General features: G+C 42.0%; 1 protein-coding gene across 1 annotated transcript in view; it reads left to right on the forward strand.

Annotated features, from left to right (window-relative positions):
- The first annotated feature begins 21505 nt into the window (after positions 1–21505).
- Positions 21506–21828, forward strand: part of LOC126161539 (N-acetylglucosamine-6-sulfatase-like) — a 110582-nt gene continuing 110259 nt past the window's right edge. Inside the window, exon 1 of the mRNA XM_049917464.1 lies at positions 21506–21637. Coding sequence (XP_049773421.1) covers positions 21506–21637 — 132 coding nt within the window. The remainder of the gene's footprint in view (positions 21638–21828) is intronic.

Raw genomic sequence — 21828 nt, forward strand, 5'->3', positions numbered from 1 at the left:
CTTTTTAAATTTTCAGTTTTTTGTTAAATTGTAAACAAACCAAAATAATTCTCAGTATATTGTATGTATTAATATTTTCATAAAAGGCATAAGAAGGAAAGGAAAAGGAAAACTCGGGACTGCAAACAAATTTCCATGAAGGGATTGAAAGGCGTTCACTAGAACTTCGTATTTAAAATTAGATACTTTTATTATTTTACATTTTATGATTTACCCGTGCTGGGGTGATATTCAGGGGAAGCAATAATTTTCAAATGTTCAAATGTGTGTGAAATCTTATGGGACTTAACTGCTAAGGTCATCAGTCCCTAAGGCTACACACTAATTAACCTAAATTATCCTAAGGACAAACACACGCACCCATGCCCGAGGGAGGACTCGAACCTCCGCCGGGACCAGCCGCACAGTCCGTGACTGCAGCACCCTAGACCGCTTGGCTAATTCTGCGTGGCAGCAATAATTTTCTCGTTATTTCTACAGACGACGCATTTTTACTATTACAAGCTGTTTCAGAATTTCTATAGAAAGCAAACTTAGTTTACATTCATGAAATGTTCCCTCTCATTCCAGTTTCGCACCAAAAAACACGTAACGAATCATTTAACCAAATATTGGCCAGGATAGCTGGTGATGTGGAGTGGAGTGTATTTGGATACAGAGTTCTCGGCACGCGAATTCTTTCTCTCTCTCGATGAGATAAGAGCAGCTTTGAAGCTTTTTGGTCGTATTCTTTACCTGACGATAAAAACAGACATCGCTGGGTTGCACTAGGGGACCGCAATTGGAGGGAATCTCTTTAATACTGCACGGAGTCAGTCTTGAAAAATCCATAGGGAAGCTGACAGTTATATCAGATCTGGACGTAGAACACATCCAATGCTCACCCAAGACTGTTTCAGCTGTAACAGGTGTGACTGTCCTCTGGTGGCTGGTAGTGTGTGTGGATCGGGGTAAGTCAAAAGCCACTCGCTGACAGCAAAATCTCTCTACTATTTTTCTACTCCTTCTATTAGTAGCTCATGCCCACATGTAGTGGGCGCTCTATATGGAAAAAAAAGAAAAAAACACACAGATTTCAGCCTCACGTGTTGTCCTGAAGACCCAGTTGTCGCTACGTCCTGCACGGCCCAGTGGAGCAGCGGCCTTGCGTGGTTGGCATAACTCGGCGGTTCTACGTCAGGTTCTGACACGACAGTCTGGAGTTGTTACGTTGCCCATCATGGCAAATGACAGAGGCGTAGGCATCCAGGGAACGAACTGCAGACTGGCATCTGGCTGGTGCTGTTTGTTGCTAGCGGGCACCTCTTGGCTCGGTGGCTGGAAGCGCCTCAGTTCGACCCCAGGCCCATCAATGTTGTGGCTGGACCAACCTGACAGGCAGTTTCGTCAAGATGAGGTTGGAGTGGTAGTGGCCTCATAGAAGAAGCCGACACTACAGCAGACGCCGAATAGGTGACTCGCTGCTTCAGTGGCCAGTATTTGTATGAGCCAAAGTTGGCTTGTTGCGTGCAAAAGTGTCCAGGGTTTCGACATCCATTTGAGCAACAGTACCTAAGCGGGCACCGTGGTGTATTGCAAATCCTCTTCTTATGGCAACGAGTCTTCTTGCCTGAGGCTCGCGCCAACGTTAAGGGAAGTAGGGTAGGTGATACCATGCTATAACTACCAACGAGGTCTGTGAGGACTCCTGACAAGCCAGAAACCTTGCTAGCTGGCAAGAATGAGTAGCCTTCAGTCATAACTCGATCTGTTGCCAGTGACATGGGACTGAATTTGTTCTTGCATCTTTTCGATCTACACTCGTTCATATTTAGCACTACTGGGCATTAAAATTGGAACACTATGAAGGATACCAGATAAAGGAATTTTACTTGTTGTGCGTAGACAGTATAACAGGGAGAATATACGAGCGTTGGAACTTTAATAGTGGCAACTATTTATTTACAGCTCGTACAAATAGATACGTGTTTCAAAGTTTTATTGACATTCAAAGTAGTCACCAGCATTGTGTATAACCCGTTGCTGGCGATGCGGAAGTCGTAGGATACTCTTAGCAGTGCCAGTTGTGTTGACAGTTCGAGCGGCGTGGTCTATTGCCCGACGAATTTGCAGCAGTCATGTAATTGAAGAAGTGTCATGATGATCTCTCCATTGGCAAAAGATTCCGGAATAGTCCCCCATTCGGATCTCCGGGAGGAGACTGCAGAGGGGGAGGTTACCATGAGAAAAAGATTGAATAATCTACGAAAGGATAACGTTCTACGAGTCGGGGCGTGGAATGTCAGAAGCTTGAACGTGGTAGGGAAACTAGAAAATCTGAAAAGGGAAATGCAAAGGCTCAATCTAGATATAGTAGGGGTCAGTGGAGTGAAGTGGAAGGAAGACAAGGACTTCTGGTCAGATGAGTATCGGGTAATATCAACAGCAGCAGAAAATGGTATAACAGGTGTAGGATTAGTTATGAATAGGAAGGTAGGGCAGAGGGTGTGTTACTGTGAACAGTTCAGTGACCGGGTTGTTCTAATCAGAATCGACAGCAGACCAACACCGACAACGATAGTTCAAGTATACATGCCGACGTCGCAAACTGAAGATGAACAGATAGAGAAAGTGTATGAGGATATTGAAAGGGTAATGCAGTATGTAAAGGGGGACGAAAATCTAATAGTCATGGGCGACTGGAATGCAGTTGTAGGGGAAGGAGTAGAAGAAAAGGTTACAGGAGAATATGGGCTTGGGACAAGGAATGAAAGAGGAGAAAGACTAATTGAGTTCTGTAACAAGTTTCAGCTAGTAATAGCGAATACCCTGTTCAAGAATCACAAGAGGAGGAGTTATACTTGGAAAAGGCCGGGAGATACGGGAAGATTTCAATTAGATTACATCATGATCAGACAGAGATTCCAAAATCAGATACTGGATTGTAAGGCGTACCCAGGAGCATATATAGACTCAGATCACAATATAGTAGTGATGAGGAGTAGGCTGAAGTTCAAGACATTAGCCAGGAAGAATCAATACGCAAAGAAGTGGGATACGGAAGTACTAAGGAATGAAGAGATACGTTTGAAGTTCTCTAACGCTATAGATACAGCAATAAGGAATAGCGCAGTAGGCAGTACAGTTGAAGAGGAATGGACATCTCTAAAAAAGGCCACCACAGAAGTTGGGAAGGAAAACATAGGTACAAAGAAGGTAGCTGCGAAGAAACCATGGGTAACAGAAGAAATACTTGAGTTGATTGATGAAAGGAGGAAGTACAAACTCGTTCCGGAAAAATCATGAATACAGAAATACAAGTCGCTGAGGAATGAAATAAATAGGAAGTGCTGGGAAGCTAAGACGAAATGGCTGCAAGCAAAATGTGAAGACGTCGAAAAAGAAATGATTGTCGGAAGGACAGACTCAGCAAACAGGAAAGTCAAAACAACGTTTGGTGACATTTAAAGCAACGGTGGTAACATTAAGAGTGCAACGGTAATTCCACTGTTAAATGCAGAGGAGAGAGCAGATAGGTGGAAAGAATACATTGAAAGCCTCTATGAGGGTGAAGATTTGTCTGATGTGATAGAAGAAGAAACAGGAGTCGATTTAGAAGAGATAGGGGATCCAGTATTAGAACCGGAATTTAAAAGAGCTTTGGAGGACTTACGGTCTAATAAGGCAGAAGGGATAGATAACATTCCATCAGAAATTCTAAAATCATTGGGGGAAGTGGCAACAAAACGACTATTCACGTTGGTGTGCAGAATATATGAGTCTGGCGATATACCATCTGACTTTCGGAAAAGCATCATCCACACAATTCCGAAGACGGCAAGAGCTGACAAGTGTGAGAATTATCGCACAATCAGCTTAACAGCTCAAGCATTGAAGCTGCTTACAAGAATAATGTACAGAAGAATGGAAAAGAAAATTGAGAATGCGCTAGGTGACGATCAGTTTGGCTTTAGGAAAAGTAAAGGGACGAGAGAGGCAATTCTGACGTTACGGCTAATAATGGAAGCAAGGCTAAAGAAAAATCAAGACACTTTCATAGAATTTGTCGACCTGGAAAAAGCGTTCGACAATATAAAATGGTGCAAGCTATAGTAGGGGTAAGCTATAGGGAGAGACGGGTCATATACAATATGTACGAGGTGCATTCAAGTCCTAAGGCCTCCGATTTTTTTTCTAATTAACTACTCACCCGAAATCTATGAAACTGGCGTCACTTCTCGACGTAATAGCCCTGCAGACGTACACATTTTTAACAACGCTGACGCCATGATTCCATGGCAGCGGCGAAGGCTTCTTTAGGAATCTGTTTTGATCACTGGAAAATCGCTGAGGCAATAGCAGCACGGCTGGTGAATGTGCGGCCACGGAGAGTGTCTTTCATTGTTGGAAAAAGCCAAAAGTCACTAGGAGCCAGGTCAGGTGAGTAGCGAGCATGAGGAATCACTTCAAAGTTGTTATCACGAAGAAACTGTTGCGTAACGTTAGCCCGATGTGCGGGTGCGTTGTCTTGGTGAAACAGCACACGCGCAGCCCTTCCCGGACGTTTTTGTTGCAGTGCAGCAAGGAATTTGTTCTTCAAAACATGTTCGTAGGATGCACCTATTACCATAGTGCCCTTTGGAACGCAATGGGTAAGGATTACGCCCTCGCTGTCCCAGAACATAGACACCACCCGAAATTTTTTTGGTGGCAGTGAATCTGTGTGCTTCCATTGGGCTGACTTGCGCTTTGTTTCTGGATTGAAAAATGGCATCCACGTCTCATCCACTGTCACAACCGACGAAAAGAAAGTCCCATTCATGCTGTCGTTGCGCGTCAACATTGCTTGGCAACGTGCCACATGGGCAGCCATCTGGTCGTCCGTCAGCATTCGTGGCACCCACCTGGATGACACTTTTCGCATTTTCAGGTCGTCATGCAGGATTGTGTGCACAGAACCCACAGAAATGCCAACTCTGGAGGCGATCTGTTCAACAGTCATTCGGCGATCCCCCAAAACTATTCTCTCCACTTTCTCGATCATGTCGTCGGACTGGCTTGTGCGAGCCCGAGGTTGTTTCGGTTTGTTGTCACACAATGTTCTGCCTTCATTAAACTGTCGCACCCACGAACGCACTTTCGCCACATCCATAACTCCATCACCACATGTCTCCTTCAACTGTCGATGAATTTCAATTGGTTTCACACCACGCAAATTCAGAAAACGAATGATTGCATGCTGTTCAAGTAAGGAAAACGTAGCCATTTTAAGTATTTGAAACAGTTCTCATTCTCGCCGCTGGCGGTAAAATTCCATCTGCCGTATGGTGCTGCCATCTCTGGGACGTATTGACAATGAACGCGGCCTCATTTTAAAACAATGCGCATATTTCTATCTCTTTCCAGTCCGGAGAAAAAAAGTCGGAGGCCTTAGAACTTGAATGCACCTCGTACAACAACTAAGAGGGAATAATAAGAGTGGACGATCAAGAACGAAGTGCTAGTATTAAGAAGGGTGTAAGACAAGGCTGTAGCCTTTCACCCCTACTCTTCAATCTGTACATCGAGGAAGCAATGATGGAAATAAAAGAAAGGTTCAGGAGTGGAATTAAAATACAAGGTGAATGGATATCAATGATACGATTCGCTGATGACATTGCTATCCTGAGTGAAAGTGAAGAAGAATTAAATGATCTGCTGAACGGAATGAACAGTCTAATGAGTACACAGTATGGTTTGAGAGTAAATCGAAGAAAGACGAAGGTAGTGAGAAGTAGTAGAAATGAGAACAGCGAGAAACTTAACATCAGGATTGATGGTCACGAAGTCAATGAAGTTAAGGAATTCTGCTACCTAGGCAGCCCACACCTACTACAGTAGTACAAGTTTATATGCCAACCAGCTCTGCAGACGACGAAGAAATTGAAGAAATGTATGATGAAATAAAAGAAATTATTCAGATAGTGAAGGGAGACGAAAATTTAATAGTCATGGGTGACTGGAATTCGAGTGTAGGAAAAGGGAGAGAAGGAAACGTAGTAGGTGAATATGGATTGGGGCTAAGAAATGAAAGAGGAAGCCGCCTGGTAGAATTTTGCACAGAGCACAACTTAATCATAGCTAACACTTGGTTTAAGAATCATGATAGAAGGTTGTATACATGGAAGAACCCTGGAGATACTAAAAGGTATCAGATAGATTATATAATGGTAAGACAGAGATTTAGGAACCAGGTTTTAAATTGTAAGACATTTCCAGGGGCAGATGTGGACTCTGACCACAATCTATTGGTTATGACCTGTAGATTAAAACTGAAGAAACTGCAAAAAGGTGGGAATTTAAGGAGATGGGACCTGGATAAACTGAAAGAACCAGAGGTTGTACAGAGTTTCAGGGAGAGCATAAGGGAACAATTGACAGGAATGGGGGAAAGAAATACAGTAGAAGAAGAATGGGTAGCTTTGAGGGATGAAGTAGTGAAGGCAGCAGAGGATCAAGTAGGTAAAAAGACGAGAGCTAGTAGAAATCCTTGGGTAACAGAAGAAATATTGAATTTAATTGATGAAAGGAGAAAATATAAAAATGCAGTAAATGAAGCAGGCAAAAATGAATACAAATGTCTCAAAAATGAGATCGACAGGAAGTGCAAAATGGCTAAGCAGGGATGGCTAGAGGACAAATGTAAGGATGTAGAGGCTTATCTCACTAGGGGTAAGATAGATACTGCATACAGGAAAATTAAAGAGACCTTTGGAGATAAGAGAACCACTTGTATGAACATCAAGAGCTCAGATGGAAACCCAGTTCTAAGCAAAGAAGGGAAAGCAGAAAGGTGGAAGGAGTATATAGAGGGTCTATATAAGGGCGATGTACTTGAGGACAATATTATGGAAATGGAAAAGGATGTAGATGAAGATGAAATAGGAGATACGATACTGCGTGAAGAGTTTGACAGAGCACTGAAAGACCTGAGTCGAAACAAGGCCCCCGGAGTAGACAACATTCCATTGGAACTACTGACGGCCTTGGGAGAGCCAGTCCTGACAAAACTCTACCATCTGGTGAGCAAGATGTATGAAACAGGCGAAATACCCTCAGACTTCAAGAAGAATATAATAATTCCAATCCCAAAGAAAGCAGGTGTTGACAGATGTGAAAATTACCGAACAATCAGTTTAATAAGCCACAGCTGTAAAATACTAACACGAATTCTTTACAGACGAATGGAAAAACTAGTAGAAGCCGACCTCGGGGAAGATCAGTTTGGATTCCGTAGAAATACTGGAACACGTGAGGCAATACTGACCTTACGACTTATCTTAGAAGGAAGATTAAGGAAAGGCAAACCTACGTTTCTAGCATTTGTAGATTTAGAGAAAGCTTTTGACAATGTTGACTGGAATACTCTCTTTCAAATTCTAAAGGTGGCAGGGGTAAAATATAGGGAGCGTAAGGCTATTCACAATTTGTACAGAAACCAGATGGCAGTTATAAGAGTCGAGGGACATGAAAGGGAAGCAGTGGTTGGTAAGGGAGTGAGACAGGGTTGTAGCCTCTCCCCGATGTTATTCAATCTGTATATTGAGCAAGCAGTAAAGGAAACAAAAGAAAAATTCGGAGTAGGTATTAAAATCCATGGAGAAGAAATAAAAACTTTGAGGTTCGCCGATGACATTGTAATTCTGTCAGAGACAGCAAAGGACTTGGAAGAGCAGTTGAACGGAATGGATGGTGTCTTGAAGGGAGGATATAAGATGAACATCAACAAAAGCAAAACGAGGATAATGGAATGTAGTCGAATTAAGTCGGGTGATGTTGAGGGTATTAGATTAGGAAATGAGACACTTAAAGTAGTAAAGGAGTTTTGCTATTTGGGGAGCAAAATAACTGATGATGGTCGAAGTAAAGAGGATATAAAATGTAGACTGGCAATGGCAAGGAAAGCGTTTCTGAAGAAGAGAAATTTGTTAACATCGAGTATAGATTTAAGTGTCAGGAAGTTATTTCTGAAAGTATTTGTATGGAGTGTAGCCATGTATGGAAGTGAAACATGGACAGTAAATAGTTTGGACAACAAGAGAATAGAAGCTTTCGAAATGTGGTGCTACAGAAGAATGCTGAAGATTAGGTGGGTGGATCACATAACTAATGAGGAAGTATTGAATAGGATTGGGGAGAAGAGAAGTTTGTGGCACAACTTGACCAGAAGAAGGGATCGGTTGGTAGGACATGTTCTGAGGCATCAAGGGATCACCAATTTAGTATTGGAGGGCAGCGTGGAGGGTAAAAATCGTAGGGGGAGACCAAGAGATGAATATACTAAGCAGATTCAGAAGGATGTAGGTTGCAGTAGGTACTGGGAGATGAAGAAGCTGGCACAGGATAGAGTAGCATGGAGAGCTGCATCAAACCAGTCTCAGGACTGAAGACCACAACAACAACAACAGGCAGTAAAATAACCAATGACGGACGAAGCAACGAGGACATCAAAAGCAGACTCGCTATGGCAAAAAAGGCATTTCTGGCCACGAGAAGTCTACTAATATCAAATACCGGCCTTAATTTGAAGAAGAAATTTCTGAGGATGTACGTCTGGAGTACAGCATGGTATGGTTGTGAAACATGGACTGTGGGAAAACCGGAACAGAAGAGAATCGAAGCATTTGAGATGTGGTGCTATAGACGAATGTTGAAAATTAGGTGGACTGATAAGGTAAGGAATGAGGAGGTTCTGCGCAGAATCGGAGAGGAAAGGAATATGTGGAAAACACTGATAAGGAGAAGTGACAGGATGATAGGTCATCTGCTAAGACATGAGGGAACGACTTCCATGGTACTAGGGGGAGCTGTAGAGGGCAAAAACTGTAGAGGAAGACAGAGATTGGAATACGTCAAGCAAATAATTGAGGACGTAGGTTGCAAGTGCTACTCTGAGATGAAGAGGTTAGCACAGGAAAGGAATTCGTGGCGGGCCGCATCAAACCAGTCAGTAGACTGATGGAAAAAAAAAGAAATGAAGCGAATGCCGTGAAGTGTTTCCTTCAGTTTAGAAACCGAGTTGAACTCACGAGTGCTTAAGCCAGGGGAGTAGTGCAGTAGATGGTATAGCACTTAGCAGCCCCGTCAGTCAAACAAAGCAGTAACAGCTTGCACTGTACATGCTTGAGCATTGTCCTGTAAAATGATGGTCAGGTCCTGCAGAAAGTGTCATCATTTCCGTCTCTATGCTGTTCATTTTTGGAACACACCTACGACCAGCATCATTTTTGGAGTCCGCAAAAACGCGCACATTCCTAGAGATCGAGGAAAGACACTGTTTTTAAACTGTCGCTGATGTATCCAAAATGTAGCTGTACAATGAAAGCGCCACTGGCGTAACGACCAAGACATTTGACTAGCTGATGTCATCAGTCCCCTAGACTTAGAACTACTTAAACCTGACTAACCTAAGAACATCACACACATCCATGCCCGAGGCAGGATTCGAACCGGCGACCGTAGCGGTCGCACGGTTCCAGACTGAAGCGCCTAGAACCGCTCGGGCACACTGGCCGGCTGTGTTTGATTCCCCAGTGCATTTTTCCGTTTGTACTTTTTCCGTTTCGCAATTGGTAGGAATAGGAGGGTTAATAATGCAAATAAACCAAAATGGAAAAAACAAAAAGGTAGACAAATAAATGTTTCATTGACTTGGGTTACTAAAGAATTAAAAATTTGAACCTGTTTACCTTACAATGGCTCTTTCACTCGCTCTGTTACGTCTCCTGTATTTCTTTCGAACAACTAATGGATACTGACACATAAACATTCGAAGCAGATATACTCACGGCATCAAGAACGTCTCATGAAAGCAGTCTTCACGCAATTACATCGTTCCTTTCGAAGATTAGGCGGAAAACAGACTGGGTTTACATTTTAAAATATTTCTTCTCCGGAAATTAATTTTGATGTGTACCACATATACGAATAGTATTGCCTGAAATATCGATGCTGGAAGTTGATCATGAATAATGCTGAGAATCGTTATTGCATCCGTGCGGCTGTGAGGTCCCAGATGGTTTTCCAGAAGCAGATTGCAATTTTTTAACTTGGCGATAAAAATAAACATCGCGTGACTGGCACACGGGCTCGCAGTTCGGCAGTATTACTTCTACCGTGCAATTCGGTTGACCCTGACCATCAATACAGATGCTATCATACATGACTGTATTAGTCTGTCCACCCCAGGAGTCCAGCATCAGACAAAACTTATCACAAACGAATGGTTTCAAAATGTTCTCTAGATATGGTTTGCAAATTTTGTCAGTTTACCCTATTTGGAGCAAGTGACGTACATAGTTTTAAATAGCTGGTTAAACGATTGATCTCTTTTACAGGTCAAGAACAAAATTAATCATTTGTTCCTTATAAGGGCAGGTAGGCTTTAGGCATCAATTTTCCAGACGTTGTGGTGGAATGTTGCACCGTGTACGAATGCGTTGTTTTACGTGTAAAGTTGCGAGTGACGTTCGTTTTTCTCTCTTACGCGATAACGTGCGCCAAATGCCCGTCCTCGCAGCACTCTTATTCGGAACTTTTTCATACAACGAGACTTAAAGCTTCAATTATTTCTTAATCCAGTCGAATGATAAATTTATTTGCCCACCTTGTTATTATTTCTTACTGACTGAGCCTACTTAACTTATTAACCCTCCCATTCCTACCAATTTCGAAAAAATACAAATTAAAAAATGTATTTGGAAATCGAACAACGCTACAGACAAAAAAGCTTCTTTCCCAGATTTCGAGGAAAATAAGCGTTTGCGGGAGCTATATGTATGATGAACAATGCTTAGTTTTCAATCATCTATCGATCTCGTCAATTCAGAGTCGATTGCGCGTCATGAATTTCTGCTGTGGGTTTCTCAAAAACGGGGAGGGGGTGGGGGTATTGAGTCAAAATATCTTAGTCTTTCATATAAGGTTGTATACAAGTCGCGTTCCAAATCTGAGCCGAATCAGGCCTTACACTTGTCAGTGGAAAAGCCAAGAATAGATTTTAATGTATTGTAAATATAAAAATGAACAAAATGTCATTGGATACCATTGACTAGAAAAATCCATATATTTTGAAAATAACCGTTTTCAAAACAAGGGGATATTTCCAATGTGCTTATAGCGTCATTTGACCAAAGTAGTACTAGAATAGTTAAAGTTTCAATAAGTGAACAATGTTGCCACTTTGACAGGGCATTCTTTATGTAAATGTACAGGACGTTAACTAACATGTGGGAAACATCTGGAAAATGGATAGAAGACTTAAAAAGAAGTAAAAAAGTTCAGACAGACGTATGGTAATGTTTTTATCTTCTTAGTTACAAACACATTTTTGGTGTTACATGTTTGTTTCGTTTCTGTTTTTCGTTTTCAAATTTACAAGCTTGGTTCTACACTTATTTTTTCCATTTAAAAAGTTGTATGTTTTGGAACTATTAAGTCAAAACCTTCTTATATTTATCTTAACTGCCTTGGAACTAGTAAACAAACAAGTCCTTTTGGTATTGAAAACACAATCAGTAGTTGAATCTTGTTCTACATTTCTTATTGGACTAGTGTTTAGTGTGTACTGAACATTCTTCTGCCACCTGGAATGTAATCGTCTAGTTCTGAGAAGGGCACCACAGAACAAGCATGCATTGGTGACCTCAGCGGTACAGCGACGTGCTGTCTGACTTAGTGATGAGCGTGACTCCTGCCCGCCTGTAGTGTTATTGGACTAGTGTGTACCGCATATTTCTGGCTGGAATGTATTCTAATCAGCACACGACGGATATGCACCTGATGTATGGACTTACAAATTGCAATGCGTCTAAAGTCAGAAGTCTGTATGCTGAATGATTTCGTAATCGACATTTACCCAACAATAAGACGCTTCAAAATGTACATGAACGTCTAGCGGAGACAGGCTCTTTTGAGAAAAGGCCATTTCATGCTGGAAAACTAAAAAGTGTTATAACGCCTGATTTAGAAGCTCGAGTGCTACATCATATTGAGGACAATCAAACGGCAGCACGAGCAGATGAATAGCAGAAGCTAAGAATGTGAGTCATCTGACAGTGTAGAAAGTATTATGAGAGCAACTCGTTTACCTATACCATCTTCAGAGAGTACAAGGTCTTATTGAAACAGATTTTCAATCCAGAAAATGTTTTCGTGCTTGGATATTGATGGTATATGCTCAAGACCAACTCTGTCTGTCTGTCTGTCACACTATTCACTGAAGAAGAAAAGTTTACCAGGAATGGAATGCAGAATTTTCACAACACTCATGTATGGGCGGAAAATCCTTTTGTAGTTTTGGAAATAAGACATTAACAACAGTTTGGGATAAGTGTATTGGCTGATGCAATTAGAGACCGATTAATTGGATCTTTCATTTCCTATGGAACTGACTGGGACATGTTATAGTGAATTTTAATCAAGCTTTTAAATGTTTTGCTGGAAGACATTCCGCTACACTTACGTCAGAATATGTGGTGTTGGGGCAGCGACATCTTCGCTTTCTCGATCTCCTGATCTCAATCCAATGGATTTTTATTTTTGGAGGCATTAAAGACCTACTGCTAATGCTGATATTCTTCGCCAAGTGTTCAGCTGATACAGCAGACACCTATAATATGGGAGCGACTAAGACAGTCCATGTTGCGGTGTTTAGACGCTTGTGTGAGAGCTAATGCTAGACATTTTGAGCATTTCTTTTAACCATCAGAAGATAACATTTCAAAAGAAAAAATACCTGCAGAACCGACCTGAAAATCTGAAAACAAAAAGACTGAAACGAAGCAAACACGTAACAAAAAAATGTGCCAGTAAGAAACTAAAAAAGTGACTATTTGTGTATGTGAACTTTTCTGTTTCTATTTAGGTTCCCTATCAATTCCTGGTGGTTTGCCTCGTATAACACTATGAATGAGATGAAACTAAAAAAAAAATTAATAAATTGATTACTTTCACAAGCTGTAATATGTGTTTAACACCATCATAAATACTATTACTTTTTACTAGGAATATATGTGACTTAACAGAGCTTAATATCACGATCTGAAGTCAGGAAGATGTGTGTCAGGATCTTACGTAGAATTCAAGCAACCTGTCTTAACCGCCACTGAAGTCACGATAAAATTCCTTTAGATTACATGTCAGATGAAGGCAAGTGTCGGTTATAGAATGGTAATTAGTGCAGGAGTTTCTACATACTTTACAGGAAAATAATTCACGTTAGTTAGCGCGTCATAGGTTAGTGTGCTATGTGAAATACAGCTTTATGTTTACTGATTTCTGGCAAATCTCACGCCAAGACCACCTAGCAAAAGTGACTTTCATTTCTACTTTTGCCTATGTTTATAAAATTGTATAGAGATCAACAGCAGCCACTTATTTACATAAGTCTGCGAATGACCATTGTAGACAGGCCCACTGCTACGATTCACGCTGTACTTCATACAGTGGCTAATGATCGTCATAAGATTGAGTATAGTAGCAAACGACTGCTGTAACGAATTCTTCTAAGTTTCCAGAGCTTTATGACAACATTTTCGTTGTAAAGTCTGACGACACTGCGCATCAGACAGCGGTGGTGTGAGATATGAGATGTGAAAGGATTAGATATTAGAGGAGGATCGGGAAACACTACGATAATTTCACATGATTAGCGTTTATGTATTTTACAAGTACGCCAACATGTGGGCACTTTTCCGAAAGGCGATGCAGTGACATTGATGTCCGCCGGACGCAAATGTCTGCCTGCAGCAGCCTTCAGCGACAGCTCGAGATCTCTGGTGAAATAGCGCGTGTTGGTCCTAAATACGCTCATTAAGATTGGCATATTATGAAGAGGAGTAACCAGATGCTGCAGCTTAATGAGATTCGTGCTACATACCAGTATCAGACAGCAGTTTCTAGTGTTTTCACTACAGATTTATTATCCACGTTCTATATAATGAGGGTCGTGCCAACACATCAAATTTCATTCGGAAGACATTCATACATACAAAACAGACAGAAGCTACGAGGTGCTCCCGTTTTCTCCCACGACCTTTTTTGATATCTTTTCTTGTTTTCTAATTAGGAGCTCCCAAGGGGTTCTGATTGCAGCAGCATCCGTTCCACTACAATATATTTCAGTGTTCCTATAATTTTGTCCTTCAATTAAGACAGAACAAGCTATAAACATTACACTCTGGTGATTCGGAGATATGTTTTATTGCTTTGGTAAGTCTCAGAAAAGTATGTGTTTCCAAAAGGCAATGTAATTTTTTTAGGGGAGGGTGAAAGGGGGGGGGAAGGATTGCCGAGAATCCATCCCACTAGTCTCTGCGAACACACAATGCAACAATGATCCTGCCGTCCCCTACCGTCACACTTAGTATATAGTGCGCAGCTACTCTGGTTGAGCTCACCGCAGAGTTAGTACCTATCATCCATAACCGTAAAACGGTACTACATCCAGTCTGGTGGTGATGAGAGCAAATCCCTCGAGCCTTTCTTAAGACACCTCAGGTATGCATCTAAAACGCAGTGTGTGTGTGTGTTTGTGTGTGTGTGTGTGTGTGTGTGTGTGTGTGGCGTGTGTGAGTGTGTGTGTTCACTATGGTTCATTCCATATGCGTTACAGCCGAAATGCCAGCAGCTGAGTGGATGATAATGCTGGATGATGATGATCAGACTACTCCCCAACAACGCCACAAGCATTTCATGAGATGTGTAACTACCGATTTTTTTCGCACCATCTCTCTGCAAAGGTGTCGCACGAAGAATATAACCAACAGCGCTTTGAATCTAATAATGCATTCATAACACGAATATTGGACGGCGAAGCGCTTGGAGATCGGTCAAACCTGCTACGCTAACATAAAATTGGCGAGAACGTGTAAGAGGCAGATAACAAATGGCGGAAACTGGTTGAGATGAAGCATTTTGGATTTAAGTTCGTGCATTTGTTCATACTATACAGGGTTTTACAAAAAGGTACGGCCAAACTTTCAGGAAACATTCCTCACACACAAAGAAAGAAAATATGTTATGTGGACATGTGTCCGGAAACGCTTACTTTCCATGTTAGAGTTCATTTTATTACTTCTCTTCAAATCACATTAATCATGGAATGCAAACACACAGCAACAGAACGTACCAGCGTGACTTCAAACACTTTGTTACAGGAAATGTTCAAAATGTCCTCCGTTAGCGAGGATACATGCATCCACCCTCCGTCGCATGGAATCCCTGATGCGCTAATGCATCCTTAGAGAATGGCGTATTGTATCACAGCCGTCCACAATACGAGCACGAAGAGTCTCTACATTTTGTACCGGGGTTGCGTAGACAAGAGCTTTCAAATGCCCCCATAAATGAAAGTCAAGAGGGTTGAGGTCAGGAGAGCGTGGAGGCCATGGAATTGGTCCGCCTCTACCAATCCATCGGTCACCGAATCTGTTGTTGAGAAGCGTACGAACACTTCGACTGAAATGTGCAGGAGCTCCATCGTGCGCGAACCACATGGTGTGTCGTACTTGTAAAAGCACATGTTCTAGCAGCACAGGTAGAGTATCCCGTATGAAATCATGATAACGTGCTCCATTGAGTATAGGTGGAAGAACATGGGGCCCAATCAAGACATCACCAACAATGACTGCCCAAACGTTCACAGAAAATCTGTGTTGATGACGTGATTGCACAATTGCGTGCGGGTCTCGTCAGCCCACACATGTTGATTGTGAAAATTTACAATTTGATCACGTTGGAATGACGCCTCATCCGTAAAGAGAACATTTGCACTGAAATGAGGATTGACACATTGTTGGATGAACCATTCGCAGAAGTGTACCCTTGGAGGCCAATCAGCTGCTGATAGTGCCTGCACACGCTGGCTATGCATGGTACGGAAACAACTGGTTCTCCCGTAGCACTCTCCATACAGTAACGTGGTCAACGTTACCTTGTGCAGCAGCAAATTCTCTGACGCTGACATTAGGGTTATCGTCAACTGCACGAAGAATTGCCTCGTCCACTGCAGGTGTCCTCGTCGTTCTAGGTCTTCCCCAGTCGGGAGTCATAGGCTGGAATGTTCCGTGCTCCCTAAGACGCCGATCAATTGCTTCGAACGTCTTCCTGTCGGGACACCTTCGTTCTGGAAATCTGTCTCGATACAAACGTACCGCGCCACGGCCATTGCCCCGTGCTAATCCATACATCAAATGGAAATCTGCCAACGCCGCATTTGTAAACATTGCACTGACTGCAAAACCACGTTCGAGATGAACACTAACCTGTTGATGCTACGTACTGATGTGCTTGATTCTAGTACTAAAGAGCAATGAGTCGCATGTCAACACAAGCATCGAAGTCAACATTACCTTCCTTCAATCGAGGAAGTACAGTACATACTGACGAAATTAAATGAGCTCTAACATGGAAATTAAATGTCCACATAACATCTTTTCTTTATTTGTGTGTGAGGAATGTTTCCTGAAAGTTTGGCCGTACCTTTTTGTAACACCTTGTATAGTGCGCAGGTACTCTGGTTGAGCTCACTGCAGAGTTAGTGTCTATTCACAAAAAAAAAAAAAAAAAGAATGGTTCAAATGGCTCTGAGCACTATGGGACTTAACTTCTGAGGTCATCAGTCCCCTAGGACTTAGAACTACTTAAACCTAACTAACCTAAGGACATCACAAACATCCAAGCCCGAGGCAGGATTCGAACCTGCGACCGTAGCGGTCGCGCGGTTCCAAACTGTAGCGCCTAGAACCGCTCGGCCTCATCGGCCGGCTAGTGTCTTTTATCCATAACCGTAAAACGGTATTACATCCAGTCTGGTGGTGATGAGAGCAAAAGCCCTTGCCTTTCTTAAGACACCTCATGTATGCATCTAAAACGCAGTGTATTTATGTATGTATGTATGTGTGTGTGTGTGTGTGTGTGTGTGTATGTTCACAATGGTTCACTCCATATGCGTTACAGCCGAAATGCCTGCAGCTGAGTGGCTGATAATGCTGGATTATGCTGCTGATGATGATGAGACTACTCCCCAACAACGTCACAAGCATTTCATGAGATGTGTAACTACCGATTTTTTTCGCACCATCTCTTGCGTTAGCGCGCGCGCGCGATCGAGTGTGTGTGTGTGTGTGTGTGTGTGTGTGTGTGTGTGTGTGTGTGTGTGTGTGCATATTATTTAGGTATTCGTTCAATATATTATGCCATAAATGCAGGGCAACAGCACAATAATTTACATTGTGAATAGAAGTGAGGTTGAACGTCAGACTCTTTGGAAGTACTGACTGTTATTTGTATGTGTACATACATATTTATACATTATCCGGTACCAATTCTATAAGTTGTTGAAGCTGCAAAGGTGTCGCGCAAAGAATATAACCAACAGCGCTTTGAATCTAACAATGCATTCATAACACGAATATTGGATGGCGAAGCACCCGGAGATCGGTCAAAACTGGTACGCTAACATAAAATTGGCGAGAACGTGTAAGAAGCAGATGACAAATGGCGCTAACTGATTGAGATGAAGCATTTTTGATTTAAGTTCGTGCATTTATTCACAGTATATATTACAGTTCAAACAAGACCCCACCCCCACTGCTAAAGCTGGAATATTTTTGTATAAATATTTTTTAAAATAATTTATTTCTATAACTCTACAGATTGTTTATCATTTAACATAGCTGCCATCCACAATTTGATTATGTTTTTAGATCTCTGTATACAAAAGGCAATGTCATGACTGACTGATTGATTCATCGTCACCCAGCCCAAACAGCTAAGGGTAGAAACTTGAAATTTGGAGAATGTGTGGATGCCATACTATTGGCATCGTTTAAGAAGGGATTTCTCGAAATTCCAACCCTAAGGGGGTGAAACAGGGGATGAAGGCTTGGTTTGAAAAATGTCGCTATTAAGGCAATTTTGAAGCTAGAACTACGAAAATTGATATTTGTGTTCTCGGTCAGAAATAAAGAAACAGGAGATTCGTCATTTTTGGAAATTTAATCCTCTATGGGGTGAAACAGTGGGTGAAAGCTTTTCTTGAAAATATATCATTATTAAACAACTGGTGAAGTATTTTTAAGCTACATCTATGAATATTGATATCTGACTTCTCGGTTACAAATAATAAAATACGTGTTTAAGTGTTTTTGGAAACTGAATCCCAAGGGGAGTGAATTAGGGGATTAGATTTTTTAATGAAAATATTATATTATGAAAGCATTTTTAAAGCTAAATCTATGAAAATTTAAATTTGACAGCTCAGTTAGAAATAAAAGAATGCGTGTTTCACTGTTTTTGGAAATTCAGCCCCTATGGTGGTGAAATGGGCGATGGAAGTTTATGTGGAAATAGTTCATTGTGCGAGCATTTTTGAGCTAAATCTATGAGAATTTGTATCTGGCTTCTCTGTTAGAAATAAAGTAAACGCATGTCAGTGTGTTTGGAAAGTCAATCCCTAAGGGGGTGAAATTGGGGGCGAAACGTTTTATGAAAAACTTAGTTTTGAAAGCAATTTTAAAACTAATTCTTTGATAATCGGTCTTTGGATTCTCGGTTGGAGATGAAAAAATACATGTTTCACAGTTCTTGGAAATTCAATCCCTAAGGGGGTGAAATAGGGTGAGAATGATTCACTGACTCATCATCGCCCAGCCCAAACTACTAAGGATAGAACTTGAAGTTCAGAGAGGATGTGGATCTTATACTGTAGGCATCATTTAAGAAGGGATTGTCCGAACTCCAGTGACACCTTCGGCTGAGTATGAAACGGCGATTGGTCGGTAGCGTTAGGCCTTCCAAAGCCTGTTCGGACGGAGGAGTTCAAAGTATAGTTATCTCTGTGAGATGGTCGCAATGGCAGCTAAACAGATATCGCCTAAGTCGGTTATTTCCGTTCATACATTAGGCTTAACCACACTTTACTTGAAACCTGTCAGTAACATATGAATGAGATTAGTGGTATCGTATACAAAAACGTGAGTCAATGCTTGAACGAAAATAAGTAATAACTCTTACTTATAGGAACTTACATTGGCACATATCGGGTGGTTGTAATTGAACTTTCCCTATTTTACACGTAATAACACGGAAACTAATTACTGTACGAGTACCGAACTTGGTAGCACTAATGTGTAGGGCGCGGGGTGCATAATATCCATGCGTCACAGCGCCACTGTCCAGTTCCAACCATGGCCAGCAGGTGCCGTGATCAGTCAATATGATTCATAGTCTCACACACCTGACCAGTCACAGTGCACTTGTTGACGTGTCAACGTGAGCTTGGACCGAGGAATAAGGGCATTATTGGTAAAGCTTTATTATCAAAACAACAGTAATGCTGGCAGCTGCACTTTGAGAATATCGCCGGCTGAAAAGATTATTGAAGGGACCTCTTTCACCACCTGCTGTGCGGAGCATGATGAAGTAGTTCGAATCAACTGGAGAACTGGACGTCGCTCCGCGAAGAGGCCAACGACCGGTTGCACCACAAGTGGTTTGTGAAATCGCTGTTGCTATGGCAGACGACGCTACGCGCAACTCCCATTCGTCAGGCAGCGTGTGTGCTGTGTCACAACAGTTGAAAATACCGTGGTCCACTGTACGGAAGGGTGTTTCGAATCATTCTCAAATGACACCCGTACAAGATCCATATCGTAAAGCAGCTTGCACCACAGGACGCACAATTTATTGACTTCGCTCTCCACTTTCTCGCGAGGACTAAAGCTGACGAGGATGGAAGCTCATTTTTGTCTGACGTGGGAGGTGAACACACAGAACTGCCGAGTGTGGGGATCTTCACCTCCAATCACTGTGCATGAAGATCGTCTGTATGGTGAACGTGTCACACTATGGTGTGGCTTCACGGCTACGTTCATCATTGGCCCATTTTGAACAGTTTGGGGCTCAAGGACCACAGACGTGCAGTGTGACTGGCCAGCGTAACTGCCATTGGCGCTCAAAGACCAAAGTCTTATAGTGTGACTGATATGCTTCGCCAGCATGTCATACTCGCCCTACAGGAGAGAGACGCATTGAACTAAACAGTTTCCATGCAAGTTGGGCCCCCACCACACATCGCTCGTGAAGTTCGCCCGCTTCCTCGAAACACATTTGGAAACGATCGAACTATCAGCCGATCCATACAAATGCTTCGCCGGCACGATCACATGATCTCATTCCCTGTGATTTCTAGTTATGGAGCTACCTGGAGCACAGGGTTTTCCAGGGAAACATTCACACAGGTGCTGATCTGAAGAGCAGCATATCAAGAGGGATAGCCAGCTACCTACGGACATAGTTCGTTCTGCTGTGCAGAATGCAGTCCTGGGCTTTCAGACTCTTCTGGACGCTGATGGGCGCAATATTGAGCCCATTTTGTAGCAGAAATGGTACCGGTATGTAATGGTATGATGTACCGTTGTAGCACATTAGAGGTGTTTCAGTTGAAATGATTCTGCATTATTTCTCTTCCCCATGTCCTTGACATTAATGCTATCATGTTTGGAACTCGTACCTTAACAGATCAATGCCTTGAGGAAGTAACAAAAGAAGTAGGTCATACAAAAGATAGTGAACATCTTACAAAGCTAATATAATTGCGCCGGCCGGAGTGGCCGAGCGGTTCTAAGCGCTTCAGTCTGGAACTGCGCGACTGCTACGGTCGCAGGTTCGAATGCTGCCTCGGGTATAGATGTGTGTGATGTCCTTAGGTTAGTTAGGTTTAAGTAGTTCTAAGTTCTAGGGGACTGATGACCTCAGAATTTAAGTCCCATAGTGCTCAGAGCCATTTTTGGATATAATTGCGATTTATTCTTCAAAATTGAAAACATTATTGTTTCATGTTTTACGTGCAAGAATCTTCTGTATCACCATTGTCGTAATTCACAATAGAAAAGTAATTTTGTTAACAGAAGCAAAACAAGAAAAATACTTATATGTCGTTATAAGCTCAGTCTGATTACTACATTTCTGCTAAGTAAAGCTGTGATCGTCTTGCAGTTTGAGATGGCTCCTTGTCTGTGAATTCTTGTGCTACTACTGTCTAACACCTGGACGACAAGCATGCGCACCTACGCCAATCCTCATTTTAGAACATGGAATACGAAGTTTGCCTTAGTGTCATAGTCATCCCGAAATTAGAGTGAAGTGTGTTAGTGAAACCACGAGACACTAAATCGGGGTGGTCTGATGGGAATTTGAAAACCAGTCTTCCCAAATACACGCACGGTGACTTAATGCAGCATTTCAGTCGATCGTGTCGCAGTACACATACTGAAGGCCTTGATAAGAGTTTTCTTTCCTTCATCACAAAATGAAAACAACTGTTAAAATCCGCTACACAGATCCATTAGGGCAGTTTGTTTAAACTACTATGTTCGCCATCCACTCTTATCACGTAAAACGCCTCTTATCTTTTGATTGCAGTCGGATGAGAGGTATTTAAAAGCTGTTCTGCCTGTAAAAAGGCTTGTTTCATAAGATCACAATGGTCAAGCCGGCTGGCAGTCTTTTCCTAAAACTGGTTGCCTTCGCCCTGTTGCTGCAATGGGGTGGGGCAAACAAACCGAATTTCGTCATCATACTCACGGACGACCAGGATATCACACTTGGCGGCATGGTATGTAAAATGTTATTTGGACGTTAACTACTTGTCAACCAAGTGAAGTTATCAATCGTAAAATTTGAGTTTCATTTCTGAAACTGGTGGATAACAGGCTAATCCCGCAGCATTTAATAGTTACATGTTAACTGCCAAAGTTAATTTTATAGTAATATTGTCATTATATATATTTGACAAATAGTACTATA

This window comes from Schistocerca cancellata, chromosome 2, assembly GCF_023864275.1.
Source record: "Schistocerca cancellata isolate TAMUIC-IGC-003103 chromosome 2, iqSchCanc2.1, whole genome shotgun sequence".
Classification (NCBI taxonomy): Eukaryota; Metazoa; Arthropoda; class Insecta; order Orthoptera; family Acrididae; genus Schistocerca; species Schistocerca cancellata.